This window comes from Leopardus geoffroyi, chromosome B3, assembly GCF_018350155.1.
Source record: "Leopardus geoffroyi isolate Oge1 chromosome B3, O.geoffroyi_Oge1_pat1.0, whole genome shotgun sequence".
Taxonomy (NCBI): domain Eukaryota; kingdom Metazoa; phylum Chordata; class Mammalia; order Carnivora; family Felidae; genus Leopardus; species Leopardus geoffroyi.
This window is the reverse complement of record NC_059337.1, coordinates 91,902,829-91,929,225: the sequence shown is the minus strand read 5'-3', so window position 1 is coordinate 91,929,225 and position 26,397 is coordinate 91,902,829. Positions and strand designations below refer to the sequence as shown.

The 26,397-nt window shown below is 37.6% G+C and overlaps 1 protein-coding gene across 1 annotated transcript; it reads right to left on the bottom strand.

Moving 5' to 3' along the window:
- Positions 1-23,531: 23,531 nt before the first annotated feature.
- LOC123583721 (endogenous retrovirus group K member 10 Pro protein-like) lies at positions 23,532-23,966 on the bottom strand. Its single transcript, XM_045450830.1, has one exon. The coding sequence runs from the start codon at positions 23,964-23,966 to the stop codon at positions 23,532-23,534; it is 435 nt and encodes a 144-aa protein (XP_045306786.1).
- Positions 23,967-26,397: the final 2,431 nt, after the last annotated feature.

Sequence of the window (26,397 nt, the reverse complement as noted above, 5' to 3'; positions counted from 1 at the left end):
GCAGTATTTAAGTAATAGTAATGACAGTTCTTTTAATTATGTAGTGATTGGCTAGGGATGAAATCTTACTTTTATCACCGTGTATCAAGGAAACATGCTATATAGGTTCACAGTCCTCTTGGGGGCTTTCCTGGGCAGAGGGCAGGGAGCAACTGAAGACTGAGGGCAGCCAATCCAGGTTGGCAGGTACGATTTTAAAACTAGCAGAAGAAAGTTACATACCAGGCAGGGGCTCAACAAGACAACTAGATCCCCACAGGTGCCCACCAAATCTTACAAGCTTATAAAGGGGCCTTAACTGGGCTCAGTCACATGGACCAGGCAGGTGTTTTTAATACCACAGCACCATCTCAAGGCTGTGTCTTTGGAGCAGCCTCTAGGAGCAAGAAAGGCAGGCAGGACCCACATTCCAAGAACAGGGAGTGAGTGAGGAGCCTCCAGGTCCAGCTCACGGGTTTATCAGCAGTCACATCTTTTTTGACCAAGTTCCTCAACACATACTACAGGTAAATACTCTTATTTCTAAAACTTCTGAACAAAAAGTTAATGAGCATCACTTACATTTCAGCTGAAAATGTGTCTTCCAAGGGGAATTGATTTTAAATGACAATACAATTTATTATTGTTTTACATTTTAATATGTTAGTATAATTTGCGTGTATTTATTATTCCTCAGTTAATCCTTATTTTTGACTTCTGTCTCTTCAAAGTTAAAAGCACACAAAAAAAAATACATGTTTTTGTCCCCTGAGATTTTCAGAGCAAATTTCTATTCTCACTCAATGTAATGTGGCCTGACAAAATTGAATCCAGAACTGTGCAGAAAAATATAAATGAAGCAGCTTGCTACCAAATGTGGCCATAATTCAAGAAGGGTGCTGGGAATATACTCTGTGTTTTCCTTCATTGGATGTACCAGTTTTTATTTCCTAATATATTGAAAAAACTGGCTTAAAAAATACTGTGTGTTTTTCTGTACAAAAAAATAAGTGCCATGGAGCTTATCTAATTTACTAGAAAGAACTCACTGTGTGTTTCTAGGTAAGAATAATACTTATCTCAAAATTATTTCAGCAATAATCCTGTGATCAGGGGCCCACTTGGCACAATAAAAAGGATAATTGGAGACATTTATAAAGTGATAATTTACAAATGTGTTGGAATTAATTCAGGAACCAACAAAAGGGAATTTCTCAGAGGGAACTGTTAAGGGAAAGAAACGGTTTCCAGAAGTCAGCAAGACCTTTAGCAAGGGGAGAGGGACTACCTGACCTCAACTGTTGACCTTCATTTGAGAAATGCAGACAGGGCAATAAGGCTAGTCAAAGAGGAGTAAGGACAAACAAATCATAGTTTGACCTCCTTTCCTCATCTTGTCATCTGAGCTAATGCAAATAGACGTGAAAGTCAGGCTGATTGAGTGCATGAAGGGTGGGATCCAAAACCCAAAGTACTGAAGAAAATGTGACAAAAGGATCTTGAATGACAAATGGAGGAAATATGATACAACACTTTCTATGTTGTTGCAGTTTGAAAAACAAATGTTACTTACAAGTTGTGGGAAAAGTACATAAGGCATTTCTCTCTCTAACCATGAGAGAATAACTGAACTAAAAGCTACCCTTTTGTTGTCAATACTAGGCAACGACATGAAATACACGTTTGGTTTTAAACATTGGGAGATGTGAAGTTATAGGAATGCTCACAAAGCTGACTCCATCTTTTGGCACTCATTCTTGTTTTTTTTTTTTTTTTTTTTTCAACGTTTATTTATTTTTGGGACAGAGAGAGACAGAGCATGAACGGGGGAGGGGCAGAGAGAGAGGGAGACACAGAATCAGAAACAGGCTCCAGGCTCTGAGCCATCAGCCCAGAGCCTGATGCGGGGCTCGAACTCACGGACCGCGAGATCGTGACCTGGCTGAAGTCGGACGCTTAACCGACTGCGCCACCCAGGCGCCCCAAGCACTCATTCTTGTTAAATGGCCTGCCTCGGGGCTGTGTGTTCCAGGCCCTGGGGAAGTTAATTCAATGTAAGCACTGACCAGAATGCGGGAAGGATTGTTCTGATCTTTGCTAAAGTGGTGCACAGAAGGCTCCACTTTAGATAACTACCCTTTGACTTCACCACAACGCCCCTTGCTCTATAAAACTTGTGGATTAAGGTCTGGACGAGGGCAGAGAATAACTGTGTACTGACAGATCCTTTGTTCCCTGAATCCCCCCATCAAGGGGTTATTCTGAATACAACTCTGTGTAAGGTATATGGAGTGAATAACTTCATTTTTGGTTTCAAAGTGCCTTCTGAGTCTGGAGGATACTTTCCTGACCCTCCTCCACTTTACAACAGAAGTGAATGCATGTAATCTGTAAGGGAAGAGAGTTGAATGATGTAACCATGTTGCCCTTTGGCATTCTGCTTCAAGTCACTATGTGCACAGGAAACATGATTCATAGCAGAAGATAGCAGTCTCAGATTAAGAGCCAGCTGAAATTCATTGGTTAAAGTGATAGACATGAAATAACTATGAATTTACAAAATTATAACAAATTAATCGCCTATAGGACACTATCAAGCCATCAAAAATATGTACAATTAGAGTCCCGAGTAGTGGGAGGAGAAGAAGAAATTTAGATTAGTAACAATGAAATGTTTTTTTTTAATTTTATGAAAAATGAAGCCCACAGATAGAGGATGTTCAAAAATATATAAGGATAAATGAAAGAAAACCTAATTAAACCACATCAAATTCAAATTGGCAGGACTTCTAGTTACAGATCCTACCTGCAAAGATATTGGAAGTTGTTCACTTCCGTCCTTACAAAAAGGAAACACTGAGCAACTGAAAAATCAATGACTTTTCTTTGACCCATCAGAGAACTGAGGTTCAGGGCAAAAACCACTCTGAAATTTGGAGTCAGGTGACTCTAAGGTGAATCCAGAGAGTCACAGCCAAGGTTCACTTACCTACAATAGAAGCAGCTGAAACCATTGGTAGCATAATTAAGTAGTAATTTTGGTTAATTGCTGGAAGCTGAGTATAGATTACAATGAGAATGACAGACTCCTGGAAGCCACAGTCTTATGTGGCCCATACGTTTTTTGTGGATTTTACCTCCATGAACCACATCAGGTATCACAGTAAGGAGCTGGAAAAGATCTTACATGGGTATGCAGGAGAGGACAAAAAATTATTATAAAATATCCCAGATCATTCTACATAACAAAGATCTACTCTCCAAGGGGGGAAAATTATTTACCAAAATTTGTTTCCATCTGGGGAAAGATCATTTCTCCAGTTTCTACTTCCTTTAGTCTTCCTTTCACACCTAAGGATGGGGGGAAGAAAAAACAAAAACAAAAAAAACAAACTAAGAAACCCTTGTGAAGATCACACCAAGGTACATAGGCACACTAAAAGGCAAATTTAATCCTAAAATTTTAGAACACATACCCATCCTCAATTTTTACACTTTACCAAGGTTCTAGTATGATAACAATGAATTGTAGCTGAATGATCCAAAAGATATAGACCCTCTTTGTGGAGGAGCACTTAAGGGAAGGCCAGAGTTAACAAGGGAGATATAAACAATGACCCTAAATAAATAGGAAACTTCTGGCATCTACAGTTATAGCAAACATTAGACACAAACTCCTAGCCAAACTAACCTAAAACTTCTTACCAAAGGCCTTTACCTCAGTTCCTATACATCACATTTGGTTTTCACCAGAATATTATGAACGTGTTAAAGGGAAGAATGAACATAATCTGAAGAAACAAAGTAGGCATGAAAATGAGACTCTGCTATGCCAAAGATGTTGGAATTACTAAATAGGAAATTTGACATAACTATGATTATTAAGGACCCTAAAGTAAAATACAAGCTACATGCAAGAACAGATGGGGAATACAGTGAGTTGGAAACTCTAAGGTAAAGAAAAAGAAAGTGCTAGAAATTAAAAAAAAAAAAAAAAAAAAAACAAATACAAATGAAGAACACCTTTAATGGGCACATCAGTTTGCTGAAAAATGACCAAAGAGAAACGTGTGAGCTTGATGATATGTCAATAGGCACTTCTCCCCCTGAAATGCAGAGAAAAGAAAATGCAAAACAAAACCAAGACATTGAGATACAGTGGGACAATTTCAAAAGGTATAAATATGCATAGTTAATATCCCTCAAAAAGAACAAAGAGAGAATGAAGCAGAGTAAATATCTGAGATAATGCCCAAACTCTAAAAAAATTAATGATATTTACCAAACCATAGATTCAGGAAGTGCAAATACTACCAAGCAGAATAAAAACAAAACAAACCAAAATAAAAACTATTCTGGAATATCCTATCCAAACTGAAAGAAAACAAGACAGAGGAAAAAAATTGAACATGCCAGAGGAAAGTAAAACCTTTCCTAAGAGAAGTAAGGATACACATTCTTTTTGAATACTTATTCTAAAGCAGCAGAATTACAGTGGAAAATGGATGGATGGATGGGTAGATAGATGGGAAGGGAGGGAGGGAGCAAGGAAGAATTACAGTGGACTTCTTGTTAGTAACCATGCAGAAAACAGAGCTGAGTGAAATATTTAGTTGAGAGAAACACACACACACACACACACACACACACAAATCTAGAATTATATATACCTAGTGAAATTATACTTCAAAAGTGAAGCAGAAATAAATATACTCTAAGGAAACAAAAACTGAGGAAGTCTCTTCTTCAGCAGACTTGCCTGTAAAAATATTAAGACATTTTTCAGACAGAAGTCAGATACCTAGATTTACATAAATTTTGTCACATTGAGAAAGAAAAAATTGAGGTAAAATAAATCTCTTTTCTTATTCTTCATATATGTACAAGTAACTGTTTAACACAATGATGCTAACAACTTATTAGGCTAGTATACCATAAGAATAAATGAAGTTAATGATAGTAGTGTCATAAAGATGGAAGAGAGGATTCAGGAATATTCTTTTATACATTACCTGTACCACATCTGTAACAGTATAACGTTGTCTCTTTCTTTAAATTCTTAAAGAACTGGCTATTCTAGGATTTGGACAGGAATTACACAAGATGTACCTGGAGCATCTTTTAGTGCCAGAAAGTAAGGACTTGCTAAACAATTAATGATAAATAAGTAAGTAAGTAAGTAAATAAATAAATAAATAAATAAATAAATAAATAGAGGTATGTCAGAGGGATATAGGTTCTTCCAGTGGCCAAAGCTAGAACAATTTGAGCAAGAAAATAAATAGTATTGGATTATAAACTTCAAAGTATAAAATAAATATCCATATTTTTTTGCTGATGCTGAAGAAACATCCAAACATCTAAATTTGTTTTGTATGTTGCAACAGATGATGCTGTATACAGGCTGAGAGAATATGAAAAGTTTATGACTTCTATAATAGAGACTGTATAGGGTACAAAATGAATTGAGAGAGACAAGAAAGGGGACGGGTTCTTTGCTTTTATTTCATTTAGGGGATAGGGTCAGGTGAGGATTTGGCCTGTGGACTGAGGCTTACAAATTTTGAATTTCCCACTTGAGCCAAAGGAGTTCTGGAGTTTCTTATCAGCTCTCCCAGATGTGAAGCATAAGAGGAATAGTCAGAGGTGTGGATTTAAAGATATAGCAGTCAAACATTAAATGGAATCAGATTTTGTATGATGCATGAGTCCATACTGATAAAAATAATGAATAAATAAATAAATGAAAGAGAAGAGACAAATCTGTGTACAAATTCCAAATACTTTTTTAAATTGTTTATTTATTTATTTTTGAGAGGGAGAATGTGTGAGTATGAGCAGGGGAGGGGTAGAGAGAGAGAATCCCAAGCAGTCTCCATACTGTCACCACAGAGCCCAAGGTGGGACTCTGTCAATAACCATGAGATCATGACCTGAGCCGAAATCAAGAGACAGATAGATGCTTAACTGATGAAGCCACCCAGTCACCCTCCCCAAATACTGTTTGAAGTTACTTCTTCAAAGAGGTGGAGCATAATTCCACACTTAAGTATAAAAGAAAGTGTGGAATGTCTTCCGAAGAGTACAGTATAGAACAGGGTAAAATACCTTTACTGTAAAGAAATGTAATACTACTTTAGCCTTGTGATTAAGCTTAAAATCAATATTAGTAAGTGATGTTGATAATGGGCACTTTGATATGATTTGATCAGAATGGCATTTTGCCTCTGTGGTCTTCCTCTCCCAAATCAGTAACACACCTCAGTCTAATCATAAGAAAAATATCATACACAATCCAATTGAGGTAAATTCTACAAAATACTTGACTAGCACTCCTCAGAACTGTCAAATCCATTAAAACAAGGAATGTCTAAGAAATTATCATAGTTAAAAGACGTCTCAGGAGATATGATGGTTAATTATAGTATCCTGGATGGGATTCTGGAACATGAAAAGGACATTAGGTAATTTTTAAAAAATGAATAATGTTTGAACATTAGTTAATAGAATGTTGATATTGGTTCATTTATTATAACCAATATACCATACTATTGTAAGATATTAATAGTAGGGGAAATTCAGTGTTGCATGTATGGAAACTCTGTTATTATCCTCTCAAGTTTGCTATACGTATATAACTTTTAAAATTAAAACTTTTATTAAAACACCAAAGTTTTGAAAGCCTGTGATAAGGGTAAAATCTTAAAACAGCTAAAGAATAAAGGCATGTTACTTATTATGCTATTCATTTCTAGAAGTTCCATATTTTCATCTTTTGTTAGTTCCACATCTTAGAATAAATACTTGAGCATATTTGCATTATCTGTTTAAGGTCTTCTCATGTGCTAATTAATAATATATATAAAGCAATGCATTATATTCTGTTCCATTATGTCATATGTATGCTTGTTTCTGTTGACTGATTTTTCTCTTAGGAATGTAAAACCTGTTTTCCTGTATTGTCACATTTTCCTAAATTGGATGCTGGAGATTATAAATTTTAGCTGATTTTATTGTTTTATTGTTTTATTTTAGTTTTATTGCTTTAAAAATGTCAGAATGTGTTTGGCTGATAAGTTATTTGGAGATCAAATCCATCCTTTCAAGCTGGGGTTTTAGACAGTATAAATGCAGTTGTAAATTGCTTTAAGGTTTAATGTTACAGATGCCCTCAGTCAGGACTCCCTATTCAGGTTGGTTAAACCTTAAATGTCACCTAGCCCTGTCTGAGATCTGGATATTTTTAAGCAGATAGATTCCCAGTTGAGTCTTGACTGACCTTGTGAAATTTCATCCCAAGTATACAGAACTTTGTATTTAGCAGCAGTCTCAGAAATAACTATGCAGATTTCCAGAGTGTTTTTCTCTAGCTCCCTTCTCTTCTACACTTTGTCCTTTAGACTCTACAGACATCTGGAACTCCAGTGCTTGTCTATTCAAATTACCAAGACCACTAAATTTTTCTTGGGCACTCTACCCTGTACTACATTATTAAAACATGACTTATGGGGAAACACACACACACACACACACACACACACACACACACACACACACTGATTAATCATAGGTTTGGCATCATTTTTTTTTTTTACTGCTATTCTATATCAGGAATCACAGTCCTGTGCAGTCTGTTCAATTCACAAAACAAAACAAAAACACCAAAAAAAAAAAAAAAAAAAACCTGTTGCCTGGTATATTTTGCACAAATTTCTTTTTTGTTTATGCATGGAAGATAACATAACTAGTGCTGGTTATATTCTTATGGCTAAAAGCAGAAATCCATCTGATTAAGCTTTGTTTAATATTTGCAAAATATACAGATTTCTGGAAAATCTTTACTTTTCATTTACTTTCAAATTTCATCCCCATGCTTCTGGGGAGATTTGGCCAAAACTTTTGTAAGTGTTATGAAGAAGTAAGTGGTTCTAAACCTTTTATTTCTCAGAATGTACTTTTTAATCTTATATTCCCAGAATAAACTATGTTAATGATCTTTATTAGATTTGTGTTAATAATGTTGTGTTTAAGATTGTTTCATCTACATCTCTCATGAGAGAGATTTGAAAATTTCTTTGTTCTGAAGTCCCTCTACAGTTTTTATACTAGTGTTATCCGCAGGCCTCATCAAATAGCTAGGTATATTTTCTTTCTTGAACTTTTCCCCTGGAAGTATGTGTAAAATGCAGAAGTTTTTTACCCCTTAGGTATTTGGAATAATTTTAAGTTAAGTGATCTGTATCTAGATTTTCTTTTTAGAAAAGTATTTATCGTGGACTCCATTTCTTTAGTACTTCTGGTTACTCACTGTAGCAGATGTGCTGTGCGAGCCAGTTCCCCCTTCAGGACAGAATGACTTCTCTATAACTGCTCATGCTTCTGTCAACACTAAGCTGTCAGCCCTCTCATATTACCATCAGCTGGAGTGAGTGTCACACTCCACCTCATCCTCTTTCCAAGAGCAGCCCAGATCTAATGCCTGTTCAATGTTTGATCTTGTTGCCCCAACTCGGGATGAGGTGTAGTGCCATCCTGATTGAGAACACCCTTAGCTCTTGGCTGACGACTTGATTACACTGCAGACTGATGTCTCTTCTTGCCCAGTTTTGCCTTCTTTTAACACACATGTTGATCCCAACATACTTAGGCAAGCATCATTCTGCTAATGTCAATCACAGAATCTTCTTTCTGAGGAAGCTCAAGTCCAGATGTGAATTCTCAAGTGACCTGAGAAAGTAGATAATAAAATGGGATTTGAGATCTGTACCACTTCCCTGCTTCATGGTGATAAGGACCAAATCACTGGGAGAAGGTGAATTACTGATACCTCCTGGCATAAAATAATAGTTGAATTGATAAAACTCTCAATGGCAGTGAGATGAATTGTTGTATTAATGGAAAATCTCTATCATGTGATTTGGAAATATGAGGGAAACAGTAATTATAGCCCATTGGACTACTAGGATGTTCTGAGGTCAGCTCATGTTCATCTGATGTACTGAGGTCAACTGATGTTCTGCAGAAAAAGTTTAAAGGACTGGGGTTGATTAATCACTAAGTAACAATGTGAAAGCCCAAAGGATCCCCTTGGCTGCTTATAAGGAGTATCTTATTTCATGAGACAGAAAAAGAAAGTTTAGTACCCATATCAGGATTTAACCATAAGAACATCAAACCTCCAAAGAAGTCTATATTTTCAAATTAGGCCACCTATGCAAAATACAGGACCCAGTTTAGGAAATAATGATCACATAATACATGGGTTGAGAAAATATAGGGTGATCACTTGAAAACCTTGAATTTTCATAATTCTCTAAATGCTCTGTGCTAGCAGAAGTGAGCTTTCCCCTTGAGTAAAAGACCACAAACCCATCCCCGTCCCTTGCTTTAAGATGATATGGGGCCATCTCTTCTGCTAGAAAAACCATACTTTTTATGAATGGTTTACAACCCTAGAACCTTCTCCCTGCATAAACCCTAGACTGATAATAAGGGGTTAGGTACATCATAAGGCAGGGAAGTACTGGACCTGCTAACAAAGGAAAGGGGCTAGATTCTGAAGGAGCTGCAAGACCACTATTAGCCAGGTTAGTGTGCATGGAACTGGATAATGAGTCCCGGATCAAGGGAGGTCTAATATAAATTAGGGCAATTAAGAGTTTATTTATAAGGTGGATCTCTCCTCAGATTTGGAATTTAAAAAAAAAAAATAGGCAAGATCCCTAAGAACCAGTGGCTCCTAGAAAGTTAGAGAAATGAGGAAAACCTATAAACAAAGAAACATCAGATTTGCTATCTATGAATGGCAACAGAAGGAATAGAGAGCTCACAGAGTGGGTCATGGATATACTCTGTAAGACTGGAAACCCCACAAGTAACTGTGCTCTATGGGAAACTATAAAGAACATTCAGTTTACCAAAGCAATAAAGAATGTACTTGACGGGGGGTGTCGGCATTACTAACAAGCTAATAACTCATCTGTAGGCCAGGGCTGATGGTAGGAATTGTCTTTAGAGATACACTACAGAGCTGAATTCAGTGATAACAGTGGAGATGATGGGATTCTGCATAAAAGAGGTCTGTTGGCACTTTAGTATCACAGAAAATTTGAGTGAAATCATAATTATAAGCATGAAAACTGAGGAGAAGCCAGAAGAGTTTGAGGCACAGAACTGTGGAGGTTATTTAAAAACAATTCTGGTAGTAAGCGAAACCTTTTCTTTTTCTCTGTTGCCTTGCCTTCTTTTGAATTAATATTCTTAAGAATTATTCTATTTTCTATTTATTAACGAAGATATATATAATTAACCATTATATGTTCTTACACAAGTCTTTTAGTGGTTACCCTAGAAATTGCAGCCTACAATTTCTGTTTTATTAAAGCTGAATATACTGGTTTTTGTTACTTTTCATGGTAAAATGTAAATAACATAGTGTTTAATCATGTTTAGATGTGCATTTCAGTGGCATTAAAAAAATAGATTCACATAGTTGTGTAACCAGTACCCTTATCTGGATCCAAAGTTTTTTCTCATCCCTAATATAAACTCTGTACCCATTAAAAACAATAACTGCCCATTCCTTCCTCCCTCCAGCCCCTGGTAACTTCTAGTCTTATTTTCTGACTCTGTGAAATTGCCTATTATAGGAACTACATATAAGTGAAATCATAGAGTATTTGTGTTCTTGTGTCTGGTTTATTTTGTTTAGCGTAATTTTTTCAAGGCCTTTCCATATGGTAGCATATATCAAACTTTTATTCTTTTTTATGGTTGAGCAATTCCATTGTATTCATTTGTTCATCTGTTGATGGACAATCCCATCTTTGGGTCATCCACAATGTGAATACAGATATATGAACATATGAATGTGGTATACAAATATATGTTAAAGTCACTGATTTAAACTTTTTTTTTTAATCTGTGCTCCTGAGTGATTCATGGCTGGCTCATCTATTAATTCTAAGTTTAACTTTTTGAGGAACTTCTAGACTTTTTTCCACAGGGGCTGCATCATGTTTTGTGCAATACACAGATATTACAAATTCTCCATATCCTTCCCGTCATGGTTTGTAGTTGTTTTTGTGTGTATGTGCATGCTTTGTTTTACTGTTATTATAACCATTCTAATAGGCGTGAACTGGTATCTTACTGTGGTTTCGATTTACATTTCCCTAATGATTAATGATGTTGTGCATCATGTCATGTGCTTCTTTGCCAGTAGTATGTCTTTTTTGGAGAAATGTCTATTCAAATCCTTTGCCGGTTTTTGATCTGGGTTGGTTTTCATTATAGAAATTATATAATCTGAATATTAATCTCTGGTCAGATATATGAATGGTAAATATTTTCTCCTACATTGTAAGTGACTTTTCACTTTTTTTGATAATGCCCTTTGATGCTCAAAGATCTTAATTTTGATGTTTAATTTGTCTAATTTTTTAAATTTATTGTCTGTGCTTTTGTTGCCAAATCCATTAAATTGTTGCAAAGTTCAATATCACAAAGATTTCCCCCATTTTTTTCTAAGAGTTTTAAAATTTTAGCTTTTAAGTTTAGGTGTTTGATCTATTTGGGGTTAATTTTTGTACATGGTGTTAGGTAAGGGTCCAACTCCTTTGTTTTGCATTCAGATATCCAGTTTTCAGGCAATATTTGTTGAAAAAAAACCCTGTCCTACTGAATTATTGTCATCTTTGTTAAAAATCAGTTGACTGTATATATGCTAGGGTTTATTTCTGGGCTTTCTATTTTATTCCATTTGTTTACATGTTTGTCCCTATGGCAGTATCATACTTTTTAAAAATGATGTCTGTATTTATTTCCAGATTTCCGTCATAAAGCATATATTGTCTTTGTAATAAAAAACAAAAGATGATAGGGGCGCCTGGGTGGCGCAGTCGGTTAGGCGTCCGACTTCAGCCAGGTCACGATCTCGCGGTCCGTGAGTTCGAGCCCCGCGTCAGGCTCTGGGCTGATGGCTCAGAGCCTGGAGCCTGTTTCCGATTCTGTGTCTCCCTCTCTCTCTGCCCCTCCCCCGTTCATGCTCTGTCTCTCTCTGTCCCAAAAATAAATAAACGTTGAAAAAAAAAAATTAAAAAAAAAAAAAAAAAAGATGATAATAAATATGCAAATAACCCTCTCTTGACCTGTTTCTCCACCTAGATTCTTCACGTTTCTTGACTTCCCTTCATAGTCACTCTCCTGAATTACATGTCTACTCTTAATCTCACATTATTATTTTTTAAAATTCCTGTATAATTAACATTTAGTTTTGTATTTGTTTCAGTTGTACAATATAGTGATTCAACAATTCTGTACATTACTTGTGTACATCAGGATAAATGAACTCAAATCTCATTCACTTGTTTCATCTATCCTCCCCCACCTTCCCTCTGACAATCGGAAGTTTGTTTTCTATATTTGAGTCTGATTTTTTGTTTGCCTGTTTTGTTTCTTAAATTCCACATATGAGTGAAATCATGGTTCTTGTCTTTTTCTGAATTGTTTCACTTAACATTATAATCTCTAGATGTATCCATATATCCATATTGTTGCAAATGACCAAATTTCATTCTTTTTATGGCTGAATAATATTCCATTGTGTGTATGTGTGTATGTATATATAGAGAGAGCTCATTGTGATAAATACATTCTTAATCCCCTTCATCTATTCCACCATCCTCCTGCCCCCTTCCTTCTAGTAACCATCAGTATATTCTCTATAGTTAAAATCTGTTTGTTTTGGTTTATCTCTTTTTTCTTAAATCAAATCCCCATATGAATGAAATCATATGGTATGTATCTTTCTCTAATTTCACTTAGTATTATGGGAAATAATGTCCATCCCTGTTGTTGCAAATGACAATATTTCATTCTTTTTTATGGCTGAATAATATCCAGTTATATATATCACATTTTCTTTATCCATCTATGGATGGACACTTGGGATGCTTCCATATTTTGGCCATTGTAAATAATGCTGCAATAAACATAGGGCTGTATATATCTTTTTGAATTAGTGGATTACCCATATCCTTTGGGTAAATATCCAGTGGTGGAGTTACTGGATCATGTGGTAATTCAATTTTTAATTTTTTGAGGAACCTCCATTCTGTTTTCCACAGTGGCTGTGCCAATTTGCATTCCCACCAACAGTGTATGAGGGTTTCTTTTTCTCTACATCCTCACCAACGCTTGTTTCTTGTTTCTGATTTTAGCCATTCTGACAGGTGAGAGGTGATATTTCATTGTGGTTTTAATGTGCATTTCCTTGATAATCAGTGATGTTAAGCATCTTTGTATGTGTCTATTGGCCATATATATATGTCTTCTTTAGAGAAATGTCTGTTCATGTCCTTTGTCCATTTTTTTAATTGCATTCTCTCTTTTTTATGTTGAGTTGTAGAAGTTTCTTGTGTATTTTGAATACTAACTCTTTATCAGATATGTCATTTGAAAATATCTTCTCCCAGTCAGTAGGTTGTCTTAGTTTGATTGATAGTTTCCTTTGCTGTGCAGTAACTTTTTATTTTAATGTAGTTCCATAGTTTGTTTTTGCTTTTGTTTCCCTGGCCTCAGGAGACCTATCTAGAAAAATGTTGCTACTGCTGATGTCAGAGAAATTACTGCCTGTGCTCTATTCTAGGATTTTTATGGTTGTAGGTTTCACATTTATGTAGTTAATATATTTTGAATTTACTTCTGTGTATGGTGTGATAAAGTGATCCTATTTCATTCTTTTGCATATAACTGTCCAATTTTTTTCAACTCCCAACATTTGCTGAAGAAACTTTCTTTTTCCCGTTGAATATTTGTGCCTCCTTTGTCAAAGATTAATTGATCACATAATTGTGGGTTTATTTCTGGTTCTCTATTCTGTTCACTGATCTATATGTCTCTTTTTGTGCCAGTACAATACTGTTTTCATTACCACAACTTCCTAGTATTCTTGAATTCTGGGATTGCGACACTGCAAGATTTGTTCTTTTCTCAAGAATGCGTATCTGGGTCTTTTGTGGTTCCGTGCAAATTAAAGGATCATTTGTTCTAGTTCTCTGCAAAATGATATTGGTATTTTGAGAGGGGTTGCATTAAATCTGTATATTGCTTTAGGTACTGTGGACTTTTTAACAATATTCTCCCAATCAATGAGTATGGAATAGCATTACATTTGTTGTGATATTCAGTGTCTTTCATTGGTGCATCATAGTTTTCAGATTACTGATTTTTCACCTCTCTTAAGTTATTTTGTAGGTATTTTATTATTTTTAGTGCAATTGTAAATGGAATTGTTTCCATAATTTCTCTTATGGTACCTCATTATTAGAGCATAGAAATGCAACAGATTTCTATATACTGATTTTGTATCTTATGACCTTACTGAATTCTAGTAATTAATTAAGAACTAATAAATTAATTCATTTATCAGTTCTAATAGTTTTCGGGGGGAAGTCTTCAGGGTTTTCTATGTATAATATCGTCATATATATAAATAGTGAAAGTTTTGTTTATTCCTTCTCTATTTGAATGCCTTTTACTTCTTTTTGTTCTCTGATTACCATGGCTAGGACTTCCAGTACAATGTTGAATAAAAATGGTGAAATTAGATATCCTTGTCTGGTTTCTGACTTTACAGGGAAAAGCTCTCAGGTTTTCCCCATTGAGTATGATAGCTGTGTGTTTTTCACATATGGCCTTTTTTATGTTGAGGTATGTTTCCTCTAAACCTATTTTGTTCTACTTTGTTGAGGACTTTTATTAGGAATGGATGTTATTCTTTGTCAAATGCTTTTCCTGCATCTATTGGAATGATCATATGGTTTTATCCTTTCTCTTACTGGTGGGATATATATCACTGATTGATATGCAAATATCAAACCATGCTTGCATCCCAGGAATAAATCCCACTTGTTTGTCTTGAATGATTTTTTAAATATATTGTTAGATTCAGTTTGCTAATATTTTGTTGAGAATTTTTGCATCTAAGTTCATCAGAGGATTAGCCTGTAGTTCCCTTTTTTATAGTGCTTTTATCTGGTTTTGTTATCAGGGTAATTCTGGTCTAGAATGAATTTGGAAGCTTTCCTTCCTCTTCAATGTTTTGGAATACTTAGAGAAGAATAGTTATTAACTCTTCTTTAAATGTTTGGTAGAATTCACCTGTGAAACCATAAGGTCTTGGACTTCTGTTGGGAGTTTAGTCATTAGTGATTCAATTTCATTGCTAGCAATTGTTCTTTTCAAATATTCCATTTTTTCCTTTTTTAAAAATTAAAACAAAATTAACATTTATTTATTTTTGAGAGACAGACACTGAGCATAAGTGGGGGAGGGACAGAGAGAGAGGAAGACACAGAATCAGAAGCAGGCCCCAGGCTCTGAGCTGTCAGCACAGAGCCCAACATGGGGCTCAAACCTACAAACATGAGATAATGACCTGAGCCGAAGTCAGACACTTAACTGCCTGAGCCACCCAGGTGCCCCCATTTTTTTTAATATTTGTTTATTTTTGAGGGAGAGAAAGAGCATAAGCAGGGGAGGGGCAGAGAGAGGGGAGACACAGAATTGGAAGCAGGCTCCAGGCTTGGAGCTGTTAGCAGAGAGCCCTATGCAGGGCTTGAACTCACTAACTGTGAGATCATGACCTGAGCTGAAGCCGGATGCTTAATGGACTGAGCCACCCAGGTGCCCCTTTATGTTACTTTTCTGATTCTGTTTCTAGGAATTTACTATTTCTTATAGGTTGTCCAATCTGTCAGAATATATTTTCATAATATTCTTTTATAATCTTTTGCATTTCTATATAGTTGGTTATTTTTCTCCTGTTTCATTTTTGAGTCTGAGTCCTCTCTCTCTCTTTCTCTCTCTTTTATTTTTATATTTTTAAATGAGTCTAGCTAAAGGTTTCTCAATATTGTTCATCTTTTCGGGGCACCTGTGTGGCTCAGTCTGTTAAGTGTCTGACTTTAGCTCAGGTCATAATCTCAGGATTCATGGGTTCCAGCCCCGTGTCAGGCTCTGTGCTGACAGCTCAGAGCCTGGAGCCTCCTTTAAATTCTGTGTCTCTTTCTCTCTCTGTGTGCTTTCCCTGCTCACACTGTCTCTGTCTCTCAAAAAGGAATAAATGTTATATATATATACATACATATATATATATATATATATAGAGAGAGAGAGAGAGAGAGAGAGAGAGATGATCTTTTCAAAGAACCAGCTCTTTTCAAAGAACCAGTTTCATTAATCTGTTCTATTGCTTTATTAGTTTCTATGTTGTTTATTTCTGCTATAATCTGTATTATTTTCTTTGTTCTACTGGTTTGGGGTTTTGTTTATTCTTTTTTCTAGCTTCCTTAGGTATAGATTTATGTTGTTTGAGATTTTCCTTGCTTCTTGAGGGAGACCTATATTGTTACAAACTTCCCTCTTAAAACATCTTTTGCTGCAGCCCAAAGATTTTGGACCACTGTGTTTTTATTTTCATTTGTTTCCATGTATTTTTAAATTTCCTTTGATTCTTCATTGACCCATTCATTGTTTAACAGCGTGGTTTTTGACCTCCTCATGTATTGTGTTCTTTCCAGATTATTTCTAATGGTTGATTTCCAGTATCATAAATGTTATCATTGGAAAAGGCACATGATAGGACTTCAGTCTTTCAATTCATTGAGACTTGTTTTGTCACCTAACATGTGATCTGTTCTGGAGAGTGTTTCATGTATACTTAAAAAGAATGTGTTTTCTACTGTTTCAGGATGGAGTGCTGTGAATATATATGTTAGAGCCATCTGGTCCAATGTGTCATTCATATCCACTGTTTCCTTCTTTATTTTGTGTTTGGATGATCTATCCATTGATATAAGTGAGTGTTAAAATTCCCTACTATTAATGTATTACTATTGATTATATCCTTTATGTTTGGAATGGATGCTTTATGTATTTGGGTGTTTCTATGTTGGGTGCATAAATACTTACAATAGTTATAGCTTGTTGGATTTCTCCCTTTATGATTATATAGGGTCCTTCATTGTCTCTTTTTATAGTCTTTTGTAAAGTCTCTTTTGTCTGATATAAGTTGCTACTCTGGCTTTCCTTCACTTCCATTTGCATGCTAAATGCTTTTCCATCCCTTCACTTTCAGTCATGTGTTTTTAGGTTTTATGTGAGTATATTGTTACGTGGCATATAAATGGGTCTTGCTTTTTTATTCATTTTGCTACTCTATATTTTTAATTGGAGTATTTAGGCCATTTACCTTCAAAATAATAATTGATAGGTATGTACTTATTGGCATTTTGTTACTTGTTTTATGATTGGTTTTTGTTTGTTTGTTTTAGTTCTCTGTTCCTTTCCTCTCTTGCTCTTTTCTCTGATGGTTTAGGGCTTTCTTTAGTGATATACTTGGATTTTATATCTTTACTTTTTGCATATATGTTAGTGATTTTTGATTTATGGTTACCATTCTGTTTATATATAACATGTCTATAGCAGTCTATATTAAATTGATGGTCACTTAAATTTGAACCCATTTTAAAAGCCCTAAAGTTTTACTTCCTTCTCACCCACATTTTAAGTATACGGTGTCCACACCCTTCTTTATGTCCTTTGACTTATTTTACAAATATGCTTTATTTTACTGCCTTTGTGCTTCCTACTTTTCTTATTTCTACCTCAGAGATCCCTCTTTAACATTTTCTGTAAGGCTAGCTTAGTGATTATGAATTTCTTTAACATTCGTTTGTCTCAGAAACTCCTTATATTTCCTTCTGTTGTGAATGACAGTTTTGCTGGATAGGGTATTCTTGGTTGCAGGTTTTCCTTTCAGCACTTTGAATGTATCATGTGCTGTCTTATGGCCTGCAAAGTTTCTGCTAAAAGTCAGATATCAGCCTTATGAGGTTTCCCTTAGATATAACTGTTTTTTTTTTTTTTTCTGTTGATGCTTTTACAATTCTCTCTTTTGTCATGACTTCTTGCCATTTTAATCATTGGGTGTCTCAGTGTGGACCTCCTGGGGTTGGTTTTGTTGGGAGTTCTCTGTGCTTCCTGGATCTGGTTTTCTGTTCCTTTCCCCAAATTAGGGAAGTTTTTAGCTATCAATTCTTCAAGTAAATGTCATGCCCCATTTTCTCTCTCTTTTCCTTCTGGAATCCCTAGAATACGAATGTTATCTAAGTGGTGTCACTGAATTCCCTTAATCTAGCCTCATTTTTCTTCTTCTTTCTTCCTCCTCCTCCTCCTCTTCTTCTTCTTCTTCCTCCTCCTCCTCCTCTCCCTCCTCCTCCTCCTCCTGTTTAACTTGATTTATTTCCATTACTCTGTCCTTCAGGTCACTGATGAATCTTCTGTTACCTATAGTCTACTATTTATTCCCTCTAGTGTGTTTTTAATTCAGTTATTGAGTTCTTCATCTCTGATTGGATCTTTTTAATATTTTCTCTCTTTTTTGAGGATTTCTCTGAGATTCTCCACTCTTTTCTCAGTGCCAGTGAGTATCTTTATGACCATTACTTTAAATTATTTATGAAAAACGTTGTTTGAAGAGAGGACCTAAAGGTGTGGTGACAAGAGAATTACATAGCAGGGGGCTAAGACTCTCCAGGAGCCAAAGCAGCGGTGTCCTGGTCAAGCCTCTTTTATTTTTGCAATTTGATGATAGCAAGCACATAAAACATAGTATTTGGCATCTTGACAGGTAATGCACCTGCAGTGCATTCCATGCTGGGTCATGAGTACATCTGGCGCCAGATAAAACATTCTTATCCCTGGCCTGGTGCCCATATGATGTCCTTCTGGAGAGAACATGCAGTCCCTGTGGCTTTCCGCCTGGGAACAGAACTGCTTTCAGTTCCTTGCTGCTCTGTTTCCTTCAGGACATTCTTATGGTACGTCCAGCTTCTTGTTCTCCAACAGCTCCCCCTTTTTGTTTGTATACAATGGACTGTAGCTTGTATAATGCAAGCTGTTGGTCAGCACCTTGTTAGGCTCATCGTCCCTGGAGGCAGACTGCACATGCAGGGATAAATACACCACATATTAATACAAATAGAATAGCAGTAGAGAAACTAAAAATCTTAATATGTTCTGTAGGGCTTAATTTTCCCAATCCCTCTGATATACTTTCTAAGATCTTAGAACCAGATAACATGTCCAGATTTGTTTTGTTTTGTTTTGTTTTATTTTAAATGTTTTAATGTTTATTTTTATTTTTGAGAGAGCAGAGACAGAATGCGAGTGGGTTAGGGGAAGAGAGAGAGGGAGACACAGAATCTGAAGCAGGCTCCAGGCTCTGAGTCGTCAGTACAGAGCCCGACGCAAGGCTCAAACTCACGAGCTATGAGATCATGACCTGAGCTGAAGTTGGACGCTCAACCGACTGAGCCCCTGGATGCCCCATCCAGATTTGTTTTGAAAGTCTCATATGTCTCTGCTTGCAGATGCTGAATGTCCATGGACACATTAGATTGCCTGAGCAAGTGTCTCTTAACATCGCTCCACAGAAATTTAGTGTTATTAAATGGTAACAGGGTTAAACATATTGATGTAGTGTTCCGATCACATTTTAATGATATTTGTAGGCTCACTAATTGATCCCCCAGAAATATCACAGCCTGTCGTAGGTCTGCAATCCCATTGGACAGTCTACTGTCAGTATCCCGCTGTGTTTTCCAATGCTGGTGCGATTTTTCATGCTATTGTTGCACAAATTGTACTGTCTGCACAGATGGGTGCAGCGAGACAGCTGCAGTAGTGGTGGCAGTCACAGCGATAGCTACAACAAGCATTCCAACAAACTGTCAGGATAGAGGAACTCACCATGGAGCCTGGTCCATCAGATATATTTCTGGAGAATGTTGCCATGGTTGAGACATGCGAACCAGCAGCCACAGGCCATTGTGTGCTTTAAGTGAATATAAGCTTTCAGATCACATATTAAAGGGTATAGAAGGTTAAGACAAGTGTATAATGAGCAGTTAACACAAGTTATAATGGCCTCAGAATCATTCCAAACTATCTGTCCTTTCAATAGTACATATGGCAAACGGACACAAGCCCGTATGTAGCAGGTACTACTAACCGTGAAGGATAAAGTAGAAATATTGGTGGAGCTGTTTTTATAATATGTGCCCTTCCTGGTATGTAAAGAGTGGAGGGCAGCAGTTAATTTCCATATATGCTTCTGTAACGGTCCTTGTTGTAAATGAGGACTGGGCACAGAAAATCCACCACCGTGCCAAACAATTGAGCCATTGGCAGTGGTGCTGATAGTTTGATTATGAACACACCACCATAGATTTTGTAATGAATAATTTTTTGTAATGAATATTAAGCCCATAGGGCTCCAATCAGTGACACTTCCATAGGAGATACTTAAAATAACTCACCCTATCTCTCCTCTACATGTTTCCCAAGTCACCCATCCATCCCATGTTGACAACATACGAGTAGCACAAGATGGAAACATTGGAGGAATGTCATTAATTGTAATATTGGAGCCAATCAGAGAATGGGTTGATAGTAAGAGGTATGTTTGTGCTGGGTTCCTTTTTAAATAATAGGTAGCCATGCTTGAGTCTTACTCTTAAGGCAGTGTTTCCCATAACCAAAACATGGAGAAGGACTTTCAATTTCGATATATAACTATCCATAACAGTACCTTTTTCATTTGGCCTATGTGGTCCTCTGCTGTCAAATGGCCCAAGTGTCCATTCAGTGTTGTTTGTATATACCAGCACAGGGGAGTCATACCAATTTACTTGATTGAGAGGTGGATGAGGGATATAGACCCAGTAAGTATAGTTATCAGCACTTACCATAGCAGTGATAACCACTAGCATTGCAAGGAAAAGGTGAGAGGAGTTTGCAGGCTGCGAGTCTGCATCAATATTTTTTCAGCATCATGCATCAACCTCTTAACTTGTCCCCAAGTAGGAGGTTGAGTGGTCCTAGTGTGCCTCAGGAGACAGCATGGGGCATTGGGCACAATTATTGGTTTCCCCGTGGACATTCTATGAAACTCTTTGACTGGTGGGGTCATGTCGAACCGAGGTTGCTTGGATGGGCTTGTGTCTGGGTTTCAACCAGTGATTGGGTAACTACTGGTAGCCTTGATCTGTAGAAACATAAGCATACCCTTTGCCCCACACAATAACCTCTCCCTTTTCCCAGTGTCACTTCTCATCTTTCCAATCTATTGGTTGATGAACAGGGCTGACTTTTGCTTGTGCCAGTGTACCTCAGCAGCAGGGCATGTATGGGGTCCTCATATATCCAAGAAATTTAAACTATATAAGGCCTAATGTAATGGTTCCCATGGCATAGGTCTAAGTCCTTCTTCTCCCCCTTTTTGTTTAATTAACATGTTTTTAAGTACCTGATGAGTGTGTTCTATGAACCCTTGACTTTGAGGGTTATAGGGAATGCCAGTAAGATGAGTAATTTGTCAGGCTGTACAGAAGTGGGCTACCTTATGAGATACATATGCAAGGCCATTATGAGTTTTAACGTGTTGTGGGATACCTAGAATTGCAAAGGTTTCAAGAAAATGAGAAGTAACGTGCATAGCCTTTTCTCCCGTACATGCTGTGGCCCAGATATATCCGGAGAAGGTATCCACAGTAACATGCACATAAGAGAGCTTACCAAAAGCAGGAATATGGGTAACATCAGACTGCCAAAGTTCATTTGCCCGTAGCCCACGAGGATTCACTCCGGAGGTGTATGGAGCCACAGTGAGGGGTTTGCAGAAAGGACAGGCACTAACAATGTCTTTTGACTGAGCATGTGTTACAGTAAGTCTGTGGGCAAGCCCTCGAACGTAGTAGGGTGAAGTATATATTCCTGTTGTGCCATTTGTAAGGTGCCTTGTAATGAGTCATCAGCAATGGAATTTCCTTAGGCTAATGGGCCAGTAACGTTAGAATGACTGCGAATGAATGATATATAAAGGGTGTGGCCTATGCCATATTAAGTCTTGTAAATGCAAAAACAGATGAAGTAATTCATTTTGTGGAACAATATGTGCAGTTTCAATATTTAGGACTGTGAACCATACATATAGTGAGTCTGTCACAACATTGAGGGAGGCAGGTACAAGATGCAGCAATCTATAATGACTGCTAATTCAATTTTTTGAGTACATGTATAGGGTGTCTGCCAGGACTTAGAAATAAGACAATGTATAGAAGCTCTACCATGACCATTTCCATCTGTAAAGTATGTGTCAGCATCTGCTAAAGGCCAGTCTCAAATTATCTTTGGCCCAATCCATGATGTAACCTTGAAAACTGACAAAATTTTGTCCCTATGTAATTGGATAAAGCTACTTGCCGTTGTATATTAGTTTGGTAAGCCATATCAATTTGTTGATATGATAAGGAAATAATTATAGAGGAGGGATTATCACCATTAAGCACACGTAATCAGGATCAGCCTCTCCAAATTATATTCCTAATTTTATCCAGATACATGGTAAAAATTTTAGTGTGCTTATTTGGTAAAAACAGCCATTCGATGATTCCCACCTCCCATCCTGCCATAAGACCTCTTTTGGGGAATGTGGAGTAGGAAAAATCAATAATTGGATAGGAACATTAAGTCATATACGAGTGAGCTGACAATTTTGAATATGATTTTTAATCCATTGTAATTGAGCTTCTGCTTCTTTTGTGAGGATCCAAGGGCTGTTAAGGTTGGGGTCACCAGCTAATGTTTAGAAAAGATGAGAGAAAGGTATAAGTCAGGATTCCCAAAGCCGGTCGCAACCAATTTATATCTCCTGGTAACTTTTGGAAATTACTTAGTTTTCAAATTATCTTGGCGAATCTGTACTCTTAGGGGAATGATGGTTGCCTTTTGAATTTTTGCACCAAGATAAAGGAAGGGATTGGGTTTGCATCTTTTCCTCTGCTATTATTAGGCTGTATTTGGGTAACAATAATCTAGTCGTTTGATAAAGATCTACCTGTGTAGGCGTTTCTGTGGCAAAAAGAATATCGTCCATGTAATAGTCAACACTTGCAGGAACTGAATATGTAATTGTGAAAGCTGATTAAGAAAATGCTGAGACACAGTAGGGCTATTAAGCATACCTTGCAGAAGCACTTTCCATTGATAGTGTTGCACAGGAGCCATATGACTGTATGAAGGTGCAGAAAAGGCACATTTTTCTCTATCATCTGGCTGTAGTAGAATTGTGAAAAAATAATCTTTCAAATCTACTATAATTAATGACCAGTTCTGGGGAATCATAGTAGGGGATGGGAGCCCAGGTTGCAAAGGTCCCATAGGTTGTACAACCTCTTTTACCTTTATTAAGTCAGTTAACATTCTCCATTTCCCAGATTTTTTCTTTATCACAAACACAGGAGAATTCCATGGACTAGTGGACATTTCTATATGACCTGCATCCGATTGTTCTTGCACTAATTGTTCTAAAGCCTCTAATTTCTCTTTCGGAAGGGGCCACTGTTCCACCCACACCGGGGCGGTTGTTAACCATTTTAATGGTAAGGCATAACATTGTTCAGGAACAGTGGCCCTTACACTAAATTTCAATTCTGTACAGGATATCCCAGTCCCTTATAAGGAGGCCGCATTTCAGCAGTAATTGGCTCCATATGCCCATTTTCTTGTCCAAGCCCTTTTAATGGGTTATAATTCATTTTGGACATGGTATTGGTTGCAGCAGGAGAAACATAAGGAAAATTCATATATGCTCCCCATTGACTTAATAGGTCTCTTTCCCACAGATTAATGGCTATATCAGTAACATAAGGCTGGATAGTAGCAGCCTGGCCTTCAGGCCCTTTACATAGAAAAATTTCAATGCTTTGTTGGATGTCAGTAGCTTTTCCTGCACTGGTAAAGACTGAAGATACAGGTGAAAGTGGCCAACTCTTAGGCCAAAACTTAGAAGAAATGATGGTTACATCAGCTCCTGAGTCTACCAGGGCAGTAAATGATTTTCCGTTAATTTGTAAGGTCATCTCAGGTTTTCTGTCCTTTAGAAATGTTTGCCAAAATAACTGTTTGTGGGTAGATACAAACCCTCCCTGCCATTCTATCATTGTGGAATTTAAAGCAATGTAAGGCAACAACAATGGTTGAGCAATGTGATCTCCTGTCATGATACAATAAGGAACAGAAGTACTAATCATTACTGAAATTTCATCCTTAAAATCGGCATCTATGATTCCTAAGTGGACATGAGCTCCCTTGGACATAAGACTACTTTATCCAATAAAAAGGCCAATGGACCCTGAAGGAAGAGGGCCATAAATCCCAGTTGTAATCTTATAAATTCCCATGGAGGTTTCGAGGACCAGAAAATCTGGGGCAGGGATATCTAATGTAGAGATCCCTCCTGTGGCATGGAGGAGGTTATGGACAGATTTGCATAAGTCTTATCACTCACAGGATAACAACATGAAATGTGATTCCCCATATTGTTTACATTTGGGCCCCTGAGGGTGGGGGCATAATCCCATTTCCGACCTAAACTGCAGGGGTGCTCCATTCTTATGGAATTTAGATCTACATTGATTTGCAAAATGATAGCCTTTATTGCATTGGGGGCATAACCCAGGAGGTTTAGTATTTCCTTTGGGCAGCCGAGGATCACAGGGAATTGTTAAGACTTGGCTGTGGCTATCGACAATCCCTTTTATGATGTCCCGATTTGCCACAGTGAAAACACTTGGACTGTTTGTAAGGCCCAGTGCCTTGAACAGCCGCTGCCATTAGCCCCATTTTATAGACCTCTGAGCCTATATCTTGACAGGAGGCCTTTAAATAATCAGTTAAATCACTCCTAGAGCCTTCACTGGGCTTAAAGCTTGTTGGCATTCCTTATTAGCATTATCAAAAGCCAGCAGCTGTAAAAGGAGATCAGGTAAGCCCACCTGAGAAATGGTTTTTATAATAACATCCTTTAGTCCAGGGATGTAGGGCTCATTGGGACTCCGTTTAACTTGAACAAAAGAGGGTGTAGCCTGTCCGGGGGTAGCTGTTTTCTCCCAGACATTAAGGCAGCACAATCTAACTTGTGTCACTGCCTGATCATCATACTGCAGCTGAACCTGTATGCCAAATCCTTGTCCGGCCCGGTAGGTTGTTCTCTGGTAATGGGCACAGGAGCATTTGCAGCGGCATCACACCAGGCCTGTATCTGTCTCTGTATCATCCACCAAGTTCTAAACTGCAAAAATTCAGAAGCGCTTAGCACAGTGCGACCTAGGACCTCCCAGTCCCACGGAATGAGTCATTCTGAATTGGCTAAACCAGACAACAATCCTAGAGTATAGGTGGAATTAACACCTTATTTTGTGCAAGCCAGTTTCAAATCCTTAGTTACCTTAAAACTCAAAGGAACATGATCAAATCATTGCCCTCCTGAGGATATTGCTGATTAGGAGGAATTTGGGGAATGTTGACAGGATAAACTGCAGGTATACTAGCCATTAATTCGGTGTCCCCATGACCTTAGCTTGTTGAAGCATCTGTATCATGGGAGAAACAGGAACTGTGATGCTCTAAGAGGAGGCACCAAGAACTGGGCTTCAATAAGTGGAACATTTAGTTTTTTCCTAAAAAGATTGACCGGCTCAGGGCTCTGGGGCAGTGCAGGAGGCAGGGGTGCTGAAGCTTGAGCTGAGACTATCTCTGGGCCATTAACCCAGATCCGGTAGGTTTCTGTCCCTCAGGTGGTGGGGCTAGGGATTCGGCTCCCAGTCCTCATTATCCACAAGCCAGTGAGGGGTTTCGAGGCCCAATGCCCCCCTTCTTCCCCCATTCTGACTGCAAGGGTTACAAAGCCAGGGAAATTAAATTACATACAGACCATACAGAGAGAGGGATGGCTTGCTTCTCTTTGTTGATGAGCCGGTGCAAAACACTTAAAACCAAATACCATTGTTTCTGATTCAAAGCATTTTTGCGGAGGGTATAAACCAATAACAATGTTTTTGTTTTTACTAAGTAAAACAAATCCTCAAATGTAGGACATTTCACTTTTACCCCTGAGCTCTTTAATAAAGTCCGCAGGAGCTGAATATCTGAGTCATAACTAGATGAGGTGGCATTCCCCATATTTACCCTGCAGAAATCCTGAAGGATGAGCTTCCTGGCTCCAAAGCTCCCTTCGGTTCCCTCGGCACTTCTTCAGTGGTACTGCACAAGTCCACCTCCAGGTCCCTGTTCGGGTGCCTCTGTAGAGAGAGAGGTCCTAAATGTGCTGTGAGGAGAGAATTGCAAAGCAGGGGGCTACGACTCTCCAGGAGCTGAAGCATCGGTCCCCTGGCTCAAGCCTCTTTTATTTTTGCAATTTGTCTGATGACAGCAAGCACATACAACATAGTATGTAGCATCTTGACAGGTCGTGCACCTGCAGGGTGTTCCATACTGGGTCATGCGTACATC